This window comes from Corythoichthys intestinalis, chromosome 7 (genome assembly GCF_030265065.1).
Source record: "Corythoichthys intestinalis isolate RoL2023-P3 chromosome 7, ASM3026506v1, whole genome shotgun sequence".
In the NCBI taxonomy this organism is placed as follows: domain Eukaryota; kingdom Metazoa; phylum Chordata; class Actinopteri; order Syngnathiformes; family Syngnathidae; genus Corythoichthys; species Corythoichthys intestinalis.
Window position 1 is genome coordinate 9,577,501 of NC_080401.1, and position 19,690 is coordinate 9,597,190.

The 19,690-nt window shown below is 41.1% G+C and overlaps 1 protein-coding gene across 1 annotated transcript in view; it reads right to left on the reverse strand.

Annotated features, from left to right (window-relative positions):
- aspm (assembly factor for spindle microtubules) overlaps positions 1-19,690 on the reverse strand; it is a 52,407-nt gene that overhangs the window by 25,268 nt on the left and 7,449 nt on the right. Inside the window, exons 4-14 of the mRNA XM_057841789.1 lie at positions 16,732-16,824; positions 14,976-15,077; positions 14,571-14,717; positions 14,225-14,464; positions 14,074-14,141; positions 13,825-13,966; positions 9,493-9,623; positions 8,265-8,440; positions 8,047-8,192; positions 896-981; positions 617-829 (exon numbers count right to left, since the gene is read on the reverse strand). Of these exons, the coding sequence (XP_057697772.1) occupies positions 617-829; positions 896-981; positions 8,047-8,192; positions 8,265-8,440; positions 9,493-9,623; positions 13,825-13,966; positions 14,074-14,141; positions 14,225-14,464; positions 14,571-14,717; positions 14,976-15,077; positions 16,732-16,824 (1,544 nt within the window). The remainder of the gene's footprint in view (positions 1-616; positions 830-895; positions 982-8,046; positions 8,193-8,264; positions 8,441-9,492; positions 9,624-13,824; positions 13,967-14,073; positions 14,142-14,224; positions 14,465-14,570; positions 14,718-14,975; positions 15,078-16,731; positions 16,825-19,690) is intronic.

Here is a 19,690-nt window from a genome sequence, read left to right on the forward strand (position 1 = left end):
GGCAACTCGTTTCAGGTGGCTGAATCTCCAGCTGCTCCCTGCTAATACCAACATAAGCTAAGTTTTTGTTTGAGCTAATGATTTTTTTTTTAATGCATTTGTAATATAGGTTATTTGTATATTTAGCTGTTTTACGCGGGAATATGTGTTTGAACTATTAAGAGGATTGTAGAAAAAAAAGTTTGAATTTTATAGCATTTAGGCTCGTGGACTTTTGCTCTGTAAGTTAGCCAATTGTTCTTTTGTTATACTTATAACCTTATTTATTAATGTTTTTATACCATTTGAGGCTCAGCTCAGGTATTTTTATTTTAATATGTTCCTTTTTCGATTACTCGAACTAACTAGCTCACCAATAATCGATTACTAAAATAATCGATAGCTGCAGCCCTATTATGTTTATTCAACAAATCACTGTCACATGAAATACGTCATATTGTACTTATGTCAAAACATTGTTTAAATATTCCAAGATCAATTTCACTTGCTGGGGAGCCCTGACTCTGTAACAACATATTCAAAATTACATTTTGATCCAGCAGTTTTAATATGCCAATTCAGATTTACAACCACCCCGCATGCACAGCCAGATCAAAATAAGATCTCACAAACTCACTGTTAAATTGTAGAAATCACACACAGCACGGGCCCACTCCATCAGTAGAACAACTTTGGTGCTGCTGTGCTCAAAAGGCACCTTGGTCTTTAGTCCACTGGTGTCAAGGCCGAGACCAGCCCTTAGAGAGGCCAACTTCTGTTTTGTCCTTAGGGTTCTCTTCAGGAAGATAATCTCCTCCCTCAACTGATCCTCATCCAAAACCACTTCCACCTAACCAACGCAGAATCTTGAGGTTATTCAAAATTATTCCATTACTGTTGTAGTTGGGATACACACCTGAAAAGAAAAAATGATTTTCCACAGGAGGCTCAATGTCTTTTCCCTGTGGCCATCAACAATGTCTCTTGAATCAATGATGGAGCCTAAGAAAGAGGAAAATATTAGCCTAACAAGCCAGCCTGACTTTCGTCATGTACAACGTACATGGCAAGTCAGTCTGATCTTCAAAATCGAGATTAGGTTTTTTTTGTTTTTTTTTCAGTTGGTCTAAAAACAACGCCTCAAATCTTTTGTTTTAGGACAGTTCAGAGAAAAGGAAAAATGTATATACTGTAAGTTCGACTTTGTCTAAAGTACAATACGGGTGGAAACCTCTGGGTACCTCACGAGAAAATAACAATCTCATGATATGGTGATAAAACAGTTACCAAAATATGGGTCAGGAAATCATTCTGAATATTCTACAAAACAATGAACAGAAAAACAAGCTATATTCATCCTTCTGTTGTGAATTGGAATGAGTATCACCCGTAGGCATCCTATCCATTTAACTCAGAGGGTGGCAGAGAATAAACGAATCTTCATTCGCTGCCATCCCTATCACTTAAAACAGATTGGACGTCTATGGCCTTCAGTGGCAGCCAATGAGTTAATTTTGGGGCTTTTCACGTCATTTCCTGTTGATTTTCGTTTGCTTCTCTCTCTTTTCGGGGCATTTACAGGTCACTTGCTGTTGATTTTGGGTTCATGAAAAGGAAGTGACTAAAGAATGTCCTCAAATTAACAGGAAGTGACTCAAAATGGCTGTGAATGCTCTGGTTTCACTGCAACTGACGGCAGCCAGTTAGCTAATGTAATAACTGTTCTAATGTAAGATTTTGGTAGCAACCTGAGTTCATTTTTTGGGCCAGTATCACATTCGTAACAGTCTGAAAACCTTGCCTAAAAAAATTCATGTATTACGGTTTGAAAATTAAAGCGGAAGTTCAGGATTTTTGACATGAGGCTTAATCTTCAAGTTAGCAGGGTTTTTTTTTTAGTTGGTAGTGTTGATTTCAACAAATTCCCTTTCGTTTCAAAGTTACAGTGCCTTGCAAAAGTATTCGGCCCCCTTGAATCTTGCAACCTTTCGCCACATTTCAGGCTTCAAACATAAAGATATTAAATTTAATTTTTTTGTCAAGAATCAACAACAAGTGGGACACAATCGTGAAGTGGAACAACATTTATTGGATAATTTAAACTTTTTTAACAAATAAAAAACTGAAAAGTGGGGCGTGCAATATTATTCGGCCCCTTTACTTTCAGTGCAGCAAACTCACTCCAGAAGTTCAGTGAGGATCTCTGAATGATCCAATGTTGTCCTAAATGACCGATGATGATAAATAGAATCCACCTGTGTGTAATCAAGTCTCCGTATAAATGCACCTGCTCTGTGATAGTCTCAGGATTCTGTTTAAAGTGCAGAGAGCATTATGAAAACCAAGGAACACACCAGGCAGGTCCGAGATACTGTTGTGGAGAAGTTTAAAGCCGGATTTGGATACAAAAAGATTTCCCAAGCTTTAAACATCTCAAGGAGCACTGTGCAAGCCATCATATTGAAATGGAAGGAGCATCAGACCACTGCAAATCTACCAAGACCCGGCCGTCCTTCCAAACTTTCTTCTCAAACAAGGAGAAAACTGATCAGAGATGCAGCCAAGAGGCCCATGATCACTCTGGATGAACTGCAGAGATCTACAGCTGAGGTGGGAGAGTCTGTCCATAGGACAACAATCAGTCGTACACTGCACAAATCTGGCCTTTATGGAAGAGTGGCAAGAAGAAAGCCATTCCTCAAAGATATCCATAAAAAGTCTCGTTTAAAGTTTGCCACAAGCCACCTGGGAGACACACCAAACATGTGGAAGAAGGTGCTCTGGTCAGATGAAACCAAAATTTAACTTTTTGGCCACAATGCAAAACGATATGTTTGGCGTAAAAGCAACACAGCTCATCACCCTGAACACACCATCCCCACTGTCAAACATGGTGGTGGCAGCATCATGGTTTGGGCCTGCTTTTCTTCAGCAGGGACAGGGAAGATGGTTAAAATTGACGGGAAGATGGATGCAGCCAAATACAGGAACATTCTGGAAGAAAACCTGTTGGTATCTGCACAAGACCTGAGACTGGGACGGAGATTTATCTTCCAACAGGACAATGATCCAAAACATAAAGCCAAATCTACAATGGAATGGTTCAAAAATAAACATATCCAGGTGTTAGAATGGCCAAGTCAAAGTCCAGACCTGAATCCAATCGAGAATCTGTGGAAAGAGCTGAAGACTGCTGTTCACAAACACTCTCCATCCAACCTCACTGAGCTCGAGCTGTTTTGCAAGGAAGAATGGGCAAGAATGTCAGTCTCTCGATGTGCAAAACTGATAGAAACATACCCCAAGCGACTTGCAGCTGTAATTGGAGCAAAAGGTGGCGCTACAAAGTATTAACGCAAGGGGGCCGAATAATATTGCACGCCCCACTTTTCAGTTTTTTATTTGTTAAAAAAGTTTAAATTATCCAATAAATTTTGTTCCACTTCACGATTGTGTCCCACTTGTTGTTGATTCTTGACAAAAAATTAAAATTTTATATCTTTATGTCTGAAGCCTGAAATGTGGCAAAAGGTTGCAAGGTTCAAGGGGGCCGAATACTTTTGCAAGGCACTGTATTTGTTAGTTTCAGGGCTCCGGAGTGGCTAGGCCAGTGCGAGTCAATGGCACCATTATAGCATACCAATAAAAAATAAAAAAAACAATACAGATCTAACATATTCAAATAAATTCAAAACGCAGATCATGGTTTCAAACACCAATGCGGCTAAAACAATGTCACACCAAACTGCCGTAATTCATTTCATTCTGTAGGACTATTTTTTTTTAGATGCGTAATACGACCCCAATAAAGAGGAGTGCTTCGGTCACTCGTTCTCATGCTGCATTCGAGGAAGGTAAGAATTCTGATTCATCCCGCTCGGAGGGTACTAGTTGCAACCCTAAAGCATTTCAAACTAGGGGTGCAAGATATCCATTTTTTGAAACCGATATCGATAACTTTGTGCTCCTCAAGGCCGATACCGATAAGAAAAACGATAATTTATACAGTGGGGCAAATAAGTATTTAGTCAACCACTAATTGTGCAAGTTCTCCCACTTGAAAATATTAGAGTGGCCTGTAATTGTCAACATGGGTAAACATATGACTGTTATTGCTTGTTTTTCCTTAGTAGATTTACGTATTATTTTACTATTTGTTTCACAAAAAAACAAATTAGAAAAAGTGGGAGGTAGAAGGATTGAATGATAGCAAATAAATCATTTGGTTTAAAGATTAACTGTTAAACAAAAGCATGATTTGATGGGTTTAGCACTTTTTCAGACATCACGGGGACCTTGTTGCTCTGTGACATACAGTGGGGCAAATAAGTATTTAGTCAACCACTAATTGTGCAAGTTCTCCCACTTGAAAATATTAGAGAGGCCTGTAATTGTCAACATGGGTAAACCTCAACCATAAGAGACAGAATGTGGAAAAAAAACAAAAACAATATCACATTGCTTGATTTTTAAAGAATCTATTTGCAAATCATGGTGGAAAATAAGTATTTGGTCAATACCAAAAGTTCATCTCAATACTTTGTTATGTGCCTTTTGTTGGCAAAAACAGAGGCCAAACCTTTTCTGTAACTCTTCACAAGTTTTTCACACACTGTTACTGGTTTTTTGGCCCATTCCTCCATGCAGATCTCCTCTAGAGCAGTAATGTTTTGGGTTTGTTGTTGGGTAACACAGACTTTCAACTCCCTCCACAGATTTTCTATGGGGTTGAGATCTTGAGACTGGCTAGGCCACTCCATGACAATGAAATGCTTCTTACGAAGCCACTATTTTGTTGCCCTGCCTGTGTGTTTAGGATCATTGTAATGCTGAAAGATCCAGCCACGTATCATCTTCAATGCCCTTGCTGATGGAAGGAGATTTTCACTAAAAATCTCTCGATACATGGCCCCATTCATTCTTTCCTTTACACAGATCAGTCGTCCTGGTCCCTTTGCGGAAATACAGCCCCAAAGCATGATGTTTCCACCCCCATGGTTCACAGTGGGTATGATGTTCTTCGGAGGCAATTCAGTATTCTTTCTCCTCCAAACACAAGAACCTGTGTTTCTACCAAAAAGTTCTATTATTTAGAAGACTTCTTTGACAGCCAGAAATCTTGCTTGTTTGTAAGTGACCAAATACCTATTTTCCACTCTAATTTGGAAATAAATTCTTTAAAAATCAAACAATGTGATTTTCTGTTTTTTTCCCCACATTCTGTCTCTCATGGTTGAGGTTTACCCATGTTGACAATTACAGGCCTCACTAATCTTTTCAAGTAAGAGAACTTGCACAATTGGTGGTTGACTAAATACTTATTTGCCCCACTGTATATAATTTTAAAATGTATATTCACCTGAATTTTTGAACACCTGTAGGTAAAAAAAACTAGTGGTGTATTCCGCATAGATTTGCCTTTGATCTAAACCGAATTTCCATGATGACATGAACATTATTATAATGGAACAAAACAAAGACAAGAACACTTTTGACTTCAAATAAAGTGCCCATATATTTTTTTTCCAAATATAATTTGAGTCAATCAGTCAATATCATTGAGGATGTATTCCACTGAACAATGAGCACTGAACTGAAACCCAACAGGTATTGTGCTCTGTCATCAGATAAAAACATTTGGTGCTACAGGAGATTAGACTGTTGTGGTCTTGGTCCATGAAACAACATAACCTGGCAATTATGGGACAGTAGGCCTATCAGTAACCAAAAGGCCTCTCAAGAACTCAACATTACACTGTAAAATTCAAACATTTGCTAATTGCCATAGTAAGGTTTATCACTTAGTGATGGAAAAATACGGCATCTAAAACAGTAACAAAACTTTGCATACTGGCAAAATAGGACTTGAAACAAACGCTCACCTCCCAATCCACCGACACAGTGCTAAAAAATATGTATTATCGGGCCTATTAATAATGTTATCGGATTTATTGGGATGACGTCATAATTCCTAATATCAGACCGATAATTATCGGTCAATTACCTCAATTTCAAACGAATGTAAACAGCAAAGATGGCTGAGCGCAACAAGTATTTTTTTTATTTAGGCCTTCAAAAGATATTTTGACCGCCAGCAAACCTGACTAATCATAAGCGAGCAAATAGTGGTTGAGTACTAATGATATTTTTTCAAATCAGAGGCTGGAAACGGACTTCCCACCTTCTCGAATGCAGCATCAGTCTGCTGAGGTAAGTGACGGGCGACAACATGGTGAAATGTGCATTTAGAGACTGTGGAAACATACAGAAGAAACGGGCAAAAGAAAGTTTCCACAAATTCCCTATGAAGAACGAGGAAAAATATAAACTGATCACTTGCTGCTGGCTATGACATTAAAAAATCAGCGGTGGAAAAAAAAAAGCAATGTGATATCACTCCGCCCTGCTCCTCTGCAGAGCTTCTGGATTACAAGCGTTGCTTAACTTCATACTGCAATTATTGATATGACATGGTAAGTTTTAATACCTTTATCCAGAAAACATAGCCAACACTATTGATTGCATGGATCATCGATGATTTTCATGTGTGCATAAGTTGTTTTTTATTGGCATGCTATAATGGTGCCATTGACTCGCGTTAGCCTAGCCACTCTGGAGCCCTGAAACTAACAAATAACTTGCAAACAAAATGGAATTTGTTGAAATCAACTCCACCAACTAACTAAACCCCCGCTAACTCGAAGATTAAGCCTAATGTCGAAAATCCTGAACTTCCGCTTTAAGGCTATAAAAAAATTAAATAAAAATTGAAGTTCTAAAATGTATTTTTTTTCATTAGTTTTGGAAAAAAACACTGACGTGAAAAAATGACACACAATCACTGCGCAGCTCATTTACTTCAACAGGGTTTGTACAGGTATGTGCAAATCTAATTTAATGTTTTGTAATGCCACTTTTAATAACATAACTGTATGTAGAGTTGTCCAATAATTACTTTTTAACCGATAATCAATATCCTGTTATTGTCCAACTCCCAAAATCCGATCCAGATATATGCGGTCGTGGACTTTACATATTATGGGTAATTGTTTTGCGAAGCCTCACTGGATACTTTAAAAATGATGATGATTAATGTAACAACTTCAAGGTTTTCCAATAAACATTCTGTGTAAAATAAGAACAACTTCAAATGGAGTTGAAGGAAAAAGTGTCTAGTGCACCACTATATTGTTGAAATCAAAATAGTGCAAACATCAGTTTTTGGGATTTGGTGCCAGGGCAAAGTGCCATTAAGGCACTGCCGTATAACATGACTCACGTAGTGCGCACACAGTTTCAGTGAAGTGAATGAGATATGTAATCGTTCATTTAATTTTTGCACCTTGAATGCAAATGGTTTACTCACATAACAAATCCCAAGCATCTTAGTTTGGAGACATTTAATGGTCAATAAGCATAACTGCTAGGTTAGCTGTGACCAGCCCTTGTACAAAGGCTTCTACAGTCACTTTAAAGGCAACATACTTATTGGTCCAAAACTGATGTTGATATTACCTTACATCATTTCAAAATGCCTTTATCGGCTACCTGAAATATCTGACAACTCTAATAAATTATGTACCGTAAAAACCATCACGTTCACTTAATTTTTAATGCCTCGAAAATTAAGTTTAATGCTTTTTCATGATGTGCATTAACAGTCTTCAAAGAGACGGCTTGTTAAGTCTTCTTTGAAAACAGCCTACATTATTGTAGGCTGCAGAATGTAGACTCAACAAATAACGTATAAATGAATTTAAGCAGTACCTCATATCTTGACTTTTTAAAATGAAGGTACAACTCTGGTCAAAAGTTCTGAAACTCTTTGAACTGAATGGTGAAAAGTCTTAAAATTTATGACCGCAAGTGTATACCTTCGAACAGTTCATTGGCCCATGAACATTGGGACTATACAATTTTTGGAAGAACATTCCACACACTTTCGGCAGCAACAAAGTTAATTACACACCAAATAAGGCTTAAAAAAATAAATAATTTTTTTAAGCTAAATTTATTCCCTTGTATTTTCACTTAGTATAAACTGTTAATCCGAGATATTAAAGTTACCGTATTCATCCTTAAGGTCGACCCCTCTGATTTTGAGGACTTGCAAAGCAATATCCATATTGTGGATCTTTTGCAAGCGGCTGATTGCTGGCAGCCGTAGTTTTGCTGACAAGTCCCACTGCTTTATTAGGAGCTCCATAACTCTCCTAGAGTGGGGGAAAAAAAACATTCCAATGATTATCCAAAAAACTAAAATAAAATAAAATTCAGTCACTTACACTAGTCGAATTCCACATTTCAAGTCAACGGCCAAATTCATCACAGAAAAGTCAAATTCATCCAGAGGAGTCTGAACATGGGAAACTGATAATCCAAGGTATCCAAGATGGCGAGGGAGAATTCCCTCCCCACTCAAGAAATCTCTTGAGAAGGCCAGCAAAAGGTCTTTGCTTGTCTGGGGGAAAAAAAAAAAAAAAAAAAAAAACAGTATGATTTCATGAATAAAATACATAAAGCATAAAAGGTGCTAGGAAATGCTAGTAATTTATTCATGTAACTAAAACTGATCTCAACTGTAGAGCCCAATACATACCTGCCCTGGCATCTAGCCTTTGATTGACCGTCATAATAAAGTCATACTGTTTTTGCACAACTCATAACACATGCGCAGTCAACCTTGTCGGCCATTGCAAAACACCAATGTCTTCAAACATCTGCCCCAGTATGGGTAAAATATAGAGAGGAAGTGCCGAATTCAGCAAACCATACAACTTTCAAAAAGTGTGTTCCCAACAGTGTCATACTGAGGGACTTAAAATGTCATCTTTGGCCCTTTTTGACTTTTAATAACACTAAGTACCCATAATGAAGGACCCGAGATCGAGAAAGGTGAAGGAGTAAAAATCAAACATGTAGAGACAGTAGTGCTATGCAATTTGGAAATAACCATTACGATACGATAATACATTTGTATTTGTTTGGAGGGAAAATTGCACCCAATTATGACAGCCCCCCCAACTCTATTTTTAACTATACAATAAACTGACTTGCCACAAATGTTATACCTTATGTATTGCTAGTTAGTGCTGCAACCTAAAACTATCCAACGTAAACAGAAGCGGCACAGTAGCATACATATTTTTGGTCAAACGTAACAATATCCACTTACAGGGAGTCCTCGAATTATGACCAATTTCTGTTCCTACGCTGGCGACGTAACCCAAGTTTCTGTGCAAGTATCAAGTCGTACTTGTGAATAGTGGTTTTGCCTTTTAAGTAGAGGTCGACTAATACATTGTATATTGTCAAAACAGTAGTAAATTAATATTGATATGAACTGACATCAATTTACATCAATGTTGTAGAGCTGTACAATATACAGTATATCGTCACCGTATTTGGCACTTGCATCCTTTATTTTTCTGAAAGCGGCCCTTGGGAAAAAAGATGTTAGGAAACTCCCGAAACAGTGATTGCGATCACTGTGATATCAGTTGTCCTACCTACCTTGAACTCTCCATCAACACAGAATAAGCATGGGTTGTGCTCAATGAGGCGAGACTCCTTGGCCTTGTCCAGGAAACACACCAGCAACAGTAGCTTTTTTAGAGTGAAGCTAGACAGTGCTTCCTCGTGGCCTGAATAGAGGAAAAGAACAGCAGAATTTGCCATCAATAACACTAGAGTAGCGCTGGCTGTGCAGAGTATAGCCTAAATAACTGTAAATTCTTGTCATAACATTTATACCATGGATATTATCTGAAATTGAGGCTAAGTCCCACAGAACGGTATGTGGGCATTTGCGTGTTGTTTTCAGCACCATTTTTTGCATTTGTTTTGGTACCTGTGCCTGTCTCGTCATCCCTGCGCTGTCATATGAACTTTGCGTTCCGGCACCTTATGATTTACAAATTAGGCACTGCATCTAACTATTGGTGACGCAGCACCAGGAGCAATGTGGAGTTTAGTATCTTGCTCAAGGATACCTAGACAAGGTCATCAGGGCTTTTTTTCGGTGGAAAATTTTCCTGAGAGCTTTTTATTTGATCTTTTATTCAACTTTATAGGAGAGGTTTCTGAGTCTAGGAAATTCAGGCATTTCAGGACACAGGTAAGGAAGGAACATGCAAACTCCACACACGAAGGCCGGAGCCGGGATTGAACCCACGATCCCAGAGCTGTGAAGTGGAGGTGTTAAGCACTGTTCCACCTTCATAGTGCAAATTATTTTTAAACAAGAATACCGTAGAAAATGTTTGATTGAGTGAGTCCACTCAAATTCACTTACGCTTTGACGCTCACACTGCTGAGAACTTCCTCTCACACAATGAATGAGTTGGCAGAGCACACTTCAGAATGGGCTGCAAGTCTAATGATGATTAACACATTTGTGCCTTTGATCGTAGAGCTACCGTGGCTAATCTGGCCAGATAAAGGCCACAAAACTGTCAATCACCGTTAACGCCTGCATGATTCTCGTTTGAAAGAGAGCTACAACCATAGACAAAATATACTACATGCCTGTTTGAATGGGGCATCCCAGGGGATACCACAATCATCATAATCTCACCATTTATTTGTTTTAACCGAATTTCACACGTATGCTATAAAAGGTAAATATCTAGTAGAGTATTGTACTGTATGTATTTTGTATGTTGTAATTGTATGTGAGGCACTGGCAAAACTAAAATTTATTGAATAAGTAGTACAACATTCTTAATTGAACACTCAATGCACAACTCTGATTTAAGACAATATTGTTCTAACAGCCCCTGGAACAACTATAAAAAAATTTTTAAAGAATGCACATTTAATGAAAGTCTCATTAGGGGAATATTGGGAAATTAATAATGAATGTATTGTGTTCATGTGATGGGATAATCACCCTGAAATTCCTGTTTTAATACCAAATTCATTCATTCATTCATTCATTCATTCATTTTCCATGCCGCTTTTCCTCACGAGGGTCGCGGAGGTGCTGGAGCCTATCCCAGCCAACTACGGGCAGTAGGCAGGGGACACCCTGAACTGGTTGCCAGCCAATCGCAGGGCACAAGGAGACATACAACCATTCACGCACACACTCATACCTACGGACAATTTAGAGTGTTCAATCAGCCTACCATGCATGTTTTTGGGATGTGGGAGGAAACCGGAGTTCCCGGAGGAAACCCACGCAGGCACGGGGAGAACATGCAAACTCCACACAGGAAGGCCGAAGCCCGGGATTGAACCCTTGATCTCAGAACTGTGAGGCAGATGTGCTAACCACTAAGCCACCGTGCCGCCATACCAAATTCAGTATGCTTTAAATAAATCTCAACTCCCCATTCTTGACTTAATGATGACCATTTGCAGGTTTCAGCCAAGTGGTTCATCCTTTGAAGTCAAATTTCTTAAGTTAATTCTTAAATGTCCATCACTACGCCAAACTCTTTAAGTCATTAGAAATTTAAATGAATCATAATGTAGTTACATTATATTGTACATTTAAGAATACAGGTAGTCCCTGGGTTACGAACTAGTTCCGTTCCTATGCTGGCGACGTAACCCACATTTCTGCGCAAGTCAGAATTAATCCTGTAAGTACCCATAAATACCCCCTAAATCTCAAAATGTGTAACTATCCCAAAACATATATTATACGTCATATTAGAGTCAGGCAGTTTATGGAAAATTTACTTTTGCCGAGGTTGTTCACGATGACCGACGTAATCTTTACCATGTCTGTGAATTTGGTATTTTAATGAAATGAAAAAATTAAGTCTTTTAAGCCCGCTTTGACTCTTTGCTTGGATATGTTCATTCCCCTTTAAGAAAGCAGTCAGTGTGCTCATGTGTAAAGCCACGTGGTTATCAGGAAATCAAACAAGCAGAAGCCCGGTACGCTAATGCTAGTGGCTATTGCTACAACTGAACGTGATGAGTCAGATAATATTGAAACTAATGGTAGCCATGCCACAGGCATTTCAAGTATAGCCGCTCAGTATGGTGCCATCACCACATGTGACAGCGCATCTAACCTTGTCGAAACAGCTGAACTTAATGAGTGGATTGGGCACGGAGTGCATCTAGCAATCGGTATGTTGCGTTACATTGAATCTGTGTGTGTGTTTGTGTGTGTGTGGGGGGGGGTGATTTCTTTGACAGCTTTTACAAAGGTAGAGCATTCAGCATTAAGTATTATCCAACAGTGTAGCCTATAACATGACCGTTTAATGGCAACAGCTATTTTTCTGTATGTGCTTGCTTTATTCTGTGTCATTATTGCCATCATAAAATCTTAAATGTATCATTGGCTTAAGAGCCATATATTTTAATGTGTGTTTGTGTGTTTTGGTGGGGGAGGGACACGCATGTGTACGTGCATGTATTTAAAAAAATTTCTCTGGGGGAAAAATCAAACCTTGTACTCAACACTTGTTGAGCAATTACGTCACAGCAGCCATTAACAATAAGTTGTCTGCTTGAAGTGTAATGTTCAAGCTGTAAGTCATTTGTGTTACAGTGACATTTTTGCACAGTGGTCATATTGTTGTACATTGTTCAAGTCATACAAGCTATTATAAATGTTCATGTGATTGCTTATTGTTTACAAGATATTTTTATATTATTAATGATGTTTACACTGCATGTACAATTGTTAAATATGTTAAACTGAAAGCTGGAAAAAAATCAACGAGAAACTTAATTTGTAATTCATGCACTGATTCAGATTTTCAAATTATATAACAGTCCGCTTGGGCGAATTTAGCGTCATTTATTGTTATCGAGGTAAAACTGCTCAATCTACCGTGATACGTACTTAATGCCATATCGCCCAGCCCTACAGCATATTAATAAATAAAAAAATAAAAAAAAGTAACAAATAAGATACTGCGAGTTGTGTTAAATGCAGTTATATTTAATGACTTTTCGAGCTTTACTCGAATTGCCTTGCTTAAGAGGGCTATAGAAAGAGTGGGGAGGCGAGAGAACGGGGACATCATGGCTGCTCAAGTCGCCTCTCACAAGAGGAGTCGGCGCCAGGGGGAGAAGCAGCAGCAGCAGAATGAGTACAAGGAAGCCGCAGCTCTCCCGGCCGAAAAGACCTGCAGGACGGCGGTGATGCTGCTTGGGGAGGAGGGGGATCCTGACATAAAGAGCGGCAACAGGAGCTAGGTACCGTTTACCAGACTTAAAAAAAAAAACGACTGGAGACAAAATGGCGAACGACACTCCGGCGTCCTAAAGTCGAAATCACATAAGACAGGGACGTCGTAACCCAGGAGGGACTACCTGTATTGAAAATCTTGAAATACTGAATACTCTTCTTTTGCTTATGAAGCAATTATAAAATACATTTAATTTTTATTAGTGATGTCCCGATCCGATAAGCCATATTTGTTTCGGCGCCCGACACAGCTACGTTTGGAGTATCTGACTTGGTCACAAGATCAGATTTGATCCAAGTCGCGTGTGTTATCAGTACCATTGTACTTTTTTTAGCTGCTGTAAATCAAACCACTAGGCATATCTGCTAAGTGGGGCAACATCTCTTTAGGAACTAACGATAATAACAGAGCATCGCGTAATATTTGTAAACAGAATATTTTATGAGGAGGTCCCGGCAGGGCTAACTTCATACAAAAAAAAAAACATTTGTCGTTTACTGGTTGCATTATATTTACTGGTCTAAAAATTATTTACACAAAACAACACTACTTAAAAAAAAGTTGCGGATTGGCAGTGGCAAAGCATCTTGAAACAAATTGGATGTCAAAAATGTCAGAAACAGACAATCCGTAATTTATACTATTTCTATTAGTCAGGAAAGGTACAAAAAAATGTAAGTAATACCATCTTTGTAAAGATGAGGAACTTTAGGATGTCTGAACTCAGCAGCAATGTCGGGATTCCATAAAAGACGCTGCAGGATGAACATAGCCAGACCTGTTGAGTCACTGTTGCTCTCCAGCGAGATCAACTCCCCAAAGATTGTCTATGTATGGAGACATATTCTATTCAGTATTCACTTAATATGTGGAATCAAAAATGTACTTGAAAAGTAAAATCAAAGCAAAGTCAAAAATGTTCACCATGACATACCTCAAGACCAATACGCAACCACAGTGGATTGTAAGAAAGAAGCCAGTTGAGAACTTTTTGACGTTCACCTAGAAACAATTGACATGTGCTTTAAAATGTGACAAAGATTACAACAAGATGAATGTTCTTAACTCGACTGGCATGATCGTACCTATATCTTTCCAAAGATGTCGGTCTTTGCGAATGCGAAGCCTCTTTGCCTCCACTTCAAGTTCCAACCTCTTTATCGCTTTGACCATAGTCTCTGAGGTGAATATCTGACAGGCAGCTCGACGAAGGCGATTCAACTTTCGCCGTGCTGTGTAAGTGCTGAAAGACATCTCCTCCTTGGTGGGGGCCTTGGAAACACTGATATTGTTGCTGCAGACCATTGTTAGAGGAGCAGCATTCACTAGACACAGTACAAAAAAAATGTCAGCTCTATGAAAAACATAGACCAATTCGAAGTTACACAAAGCTTTCATATTTGCAAAACAGTAACTCTCAACAGATGCAACCTTTAGTCATTTCGGTGTTGACTTTAAAATCATCTGGAGTTAGGATATAGTTGAGCCACCATGTGAAACCCCTCTCCTGCTTCTCAATCCATCTTTCATCATAGAACATGTTCTTGGCAGCAAAAGGAAGTGGATGCCTGGGTATGGCTACAGAAAATAAGCAGTAGAATGTTATTTTTAACAACCAAGTCACATCATGAATTAAACAGCTGATCAAATTATAAACTTATCCCAGTATAAACAGAAGGAGAGCTGATATGTTCTTCTTTGTCAGAATTGCAAGAAAAATGAACCATTACATTATGACAAATTGTGGGGAAATAAACAGTACCAGGAAAATGGCAAAGAAACATGATGAAATCCAACATTGATTTCTGTGAAGAATAAAAATACATCAATAAGTACCTGTCTGGGTCGGTTTAACAAAGGTCAACTTTCTCATTGCAACAGCAGACATCTTCACACACTTGACACTCTGTGCTTTGGATGACTTCACCGAGGCAGCACCTTTGGACAAATAACTTAATTGCATCATCGTCATTTGAATTGATCATAGCCACGCCACTTTGCCAAACAAGGAGGCATCATCAGACAAATAAAGGAATTATTAGACATACAATGGTATGAAAAAATATCTGAGCTGTTTGGAATTTCTCACATTTCTGCATAAAATCACCATCAAATGTGATCTGTGTCAAAATCACACGGATGAAAATACAGTGTCTGCTTTAACTAAAACCACCCAAACATTTACAGGTTTTCATATTTTAATGCAACCAATTTTACCAAACATTTTAAGTCAGGTGTGTGCCCAATAACTGATGAGTCGTTTAAAGCTCCCCTACCCACTATGAAACACACACCTGGTAAGAAATGTCTTGATGAGAAGCATTGCCTGATGTGCACCATGGCTCGGTCAAAAAAGTTGTTTGAAGACCTGCGATCAAGGAATGCTGATTTGTACAAAGCTGGGAAGGGATACAAAACCATCTCATCAATCGACAGTCAGAGAAGTTGTCTACAAATGGAGAGAGTTTGGCACTGTTGCTTCTCTCCCAATGAGTGGCCGTCCATCAAAGATGACGCCAAGAGTTCAGCGTAGAATACTCAGAGAGGTAAAAAAGAACCCTAGAGTGTCTGCTAAAGACTTACAGAAAGCATTGGCACAGTCCAATAGCTCTGTGCACACATCAACTATATGTAAAGCTATGGCCAAGAATGGTGTTCAGGGGAGGACTCCACGGTGGATGCCACTGCGTTCTAAAAAAAACATTGTTGCTCGTTTAATGTTCGCAAAAAGGCACTAGGACATTCCACTGAAGTTTTGGCAAAATATTTTGTGGACTGATGAAACCAAAGTTGAATTGTTTGGAAGCAACACACAACGTCATGTGTGGTGGAAAAATGGAACAGCTCACCAAGATCAACACCTCATCCCCACTGTGAAGCATGGTGGCGAGAGCATCATGATTTGGGGCTGTTTGTTACCTCATGGCCTGGACAACTTGCAATCATTAATGGAAAAATGAATTCAAAAGTTTGTAAGGATGTTTTGCAGGAAAACCTGAGGCCGTCTGTCAGACAGTTGAAGCTATAAAGAGGATGGATGATGCAACAAGACAATAATCCAAAACACAGAAGTAAATCAACAGAAGAACAAAATACACATTTCAGAGTGGCCAAGTCAAAGTCCAGACTTGAACCCTATTGAGATGCTGTGGCATGACCTAAAGACAGCGATTCATGCCAGACATCCCAGGAATGTAAATGAACTACAGCAGTTTTGTAGAGAAGAATGGGCCAAGATTAGTCCCAACTGATGAGCCAGACTGATCTGCAGCTACAGGAAGCGTCTGGTTGAAGTTATTGCTGCCAAAGGGGAGATGCCCACAAAATATTAAATATGATGGTTCACTTACTTATTTCCCCCCCCCTTTCTGTCATTGTTTGCATACTATCCTCATTACCATATGAAAACCTATAAATGTTTGTTTGGGTGGTTTTAGTTAAAGCAGACTTTTTTCATCTGTGTGATTTTGACAAAGATCAGATCACATTTGATGGTGATTTTATGCAGAAATGTGAGATATTTCAAAAGGTTCAGATACTTTTTCATAACACTGTATTGTCTTTGACACAAAGTGTTCACTATTTGTCATACCTCGTAGGGGGAGTTTGGAACTTGATGGCTTTTTTTGCGCAGAGACTGATGACCTTCTGGTCTTCGCAGAAGTTTTCTTCAAATGCAAATGACCTACAGTATGTAGAAAATACAAATTTAAAAAAAAAAAATCATCACAAAGCATCCTCCTTCAGTACTTTACATAGAATACTATAATAACCATTATACTCAAAGGATTACATTTCCAAATGACGTGAATTTCACTTTACTCAAAATAAAAATTCTTGTTCCGGGGTCGGGTAGGAGTAGCGGCTCAGCGCAGTCTTCAGGGATGACCGAGCTTCTCACCCTACCTCTAAGGGAGAGCCCGGACACCCTGCGGAGGAAACTCATTTTGGCCGCTTGAATCCGTGATCTTGTTCTTTCATTCATGACCCACAGCTCGACCATAGGTGAGGGTAGGAACGTAGATCGACTGTTAAATCAAGAGCTTTGCCTTTAGGCTCAGCTCCTTCTTCATCACTACGGACCGGTGCAGAGTCCGCATGACTTCAGACGCTGCACCGATCCGCCTGTCAATCTCCCATTCCCTCACTCGTGAACAAGACCCCAAGATACTTGAACTCCTTCACTTCAGGCAGGATCTCCTCCCCGGCTCCAAGAGGGCACTCAACCCTTTTCTGACTCAGGACCATGGTCTCTGATTTGGAGGTGCTGATCTTCATCCCAACCGCTTCACACTCAGTTGCGAACCGCTCCAGTGAGAGTTGGAGGTCACGGCTTGGTGAAGCCAACAGCACCACATCATCTGCAAAAAGCAGAGATTCAATGCCACCAAACCACACCCCCTCAACGCTTCGGCTGCGCCTAGAAATTCTGTCCATAAAAATTATGAACAGAATCGGTGACAAAGGGCAGCCTTGGCGGAGTCCAAACCTCACTGGGAACGAATTCTACTTACTGATGGCAATGCGGACCAAACCCTGACACCAGTCTTACAGGGACCGAACAGCTCTTACCAAGGGGCTCAGTACCCCATACTCCCGGAGCACCCACCACAGGACTCCCCAAGGCACAGTCGAACGCCTTCTCCAGATCCACAAAACACATGTAGACTAGTTGGGCGACCTCCCATGCACCCTCGAGGACCCTGCCAAGGGTGTAGAGCTGGTCCACTGTTCCACGGCCGGGACGAAAACCACACTGCTCCTCCTGAATCAGAGATTAGACTTTTCGACGGACTCTCAAGCACCCCTGAATACACTTTACCAGGGAGGCTGAGGAGTGTGATCCCTCTATAATTGGAACACACCCTCCGGTCCCCCTTCTTAAAAAGAGGGATCACCACCCCAGGCAGCCAATCCAGAGGCACTGTCCCCGATGTCGACGCGATGTTGTAGAGGCGTGTCAACCACGACAGCCCCACAACATCCAGAGCCTTTAGGAACTTCGGGCGGATCTCATCTACCCCCGGGGCCTTGCTTGAAGGAGCTTTCCAACCGCCTCAGTGACTTCAACCCCAGAGATCGGAGAGCCCGCCTCAGAGACTCCAAACTCTGCTTCCTCAAAGGGAGGTGTGTCGGCGGAATTGAGGAGGGCTTTGAAGTATTCTCCCCACAGACTCACAACATCCTGAGTCGAGGTCAGCAGTACACCATCTTCACTATAGACAGAGTTAATGGTGCACTGTTTCCTCTCCTCAGACGCCGGATGGTGGACCAGAATTTCCTCGAAGCCGTCTGCAAGTTGTTTTCCATGGCCTCGCCAAAATCTTGCCATCTCAGAGTTCTTGCCTCAGCGACCGCCGAAGCCACAGTCCGCTTGGTCAGCCAGTACCTGTCAGCTGCCTCCGGAGTCCCACAGGCCAAAAAGGCCCGATAGGCCTCCTCCTTCAGCTTGACAGCATCCCTTACAGCTGGTGTCCACCAGCGGGTTCGGGGATTGCCGCCACGACAGGCACCAACCACCCTACGGTCACAGCTCCGATCAGCCGCCTCAACAATGAAGGTGCGGAACATGGCCCACTCGGACTCAATGTTCCCCATCTCCCCCGGGACATGGGAGAGGTTCTGCCGGATGTGGGTGTTGAAACGCTTTCTGACAGGGGATTCTGCCAGACGTTCCCAACAGACCGTCACAATACGTTTGGGTCTGCCAGGTCTGGCCAGCATCTTCCCCCGCCATCGGAGCCAACACACACCCAGGTGGTGATCAGTTGACAGCTCCGCCCCGCTTTTCACCCGAGTGTCCAAAACATGCGGCCGCAAGTCCGATGACACGATTACAAAGTCAATCATCCAACTGCGGCCTAGGGTGTCCTGGTGCCAAGTGCACATATAGACACCCCTATGTTTGAACATGGGGTTCGCTATGGACAAACCGTGACGAGCACAGAAGTCCAATAACAGAACACCACTCGAGTTCTGATCGGGGGGGCCTTTCCTCCCAATCACGCGCCTCCAGGTCTTACTGTCATTGCCCACGTGAGCGTTGAAGTCCCCCAGGAGAACGAGGGAGTCCCCAGAGGGGGCACTCTCCAGCACACCCTCCAAGGACTCCAAAAAGGGTGGGTATTCTTAACTGCTTTTCGGTGCCTAAGTGCAAACAACAGTCAGAAACAGTCCTCCCCACCCGAAGGCGGAGGGAGGCTACCCTTTCGTCTACTGGGGCAAACCCCAACGTACAGGCGCCAAGCGGGGAGGCAATAAGTATGCCCACACCTGCTCGACGCCTCTCACCATGGGCAACTCCAGAGTGAAAGAGAGACCAACCCCTCTCGAGAGGATTGGTACCAGAAGCTAGGCTGTGTGTGGAGGAGAGTCTGACTATATCTAGTCGGAACTTCTTTGCATCACACACCAGCTCAGGCTCCTCTCCTGCCAGAGAGGTGACATTCCATGTCCCAAGAATTAGCTTCTGCAGCTGGGGGTTGGACTGCCAAGGCCCCTGCCTTTGGCTGCCTGCCAACTTCCAATGCACCCGACCCCTTTGGCCCCTC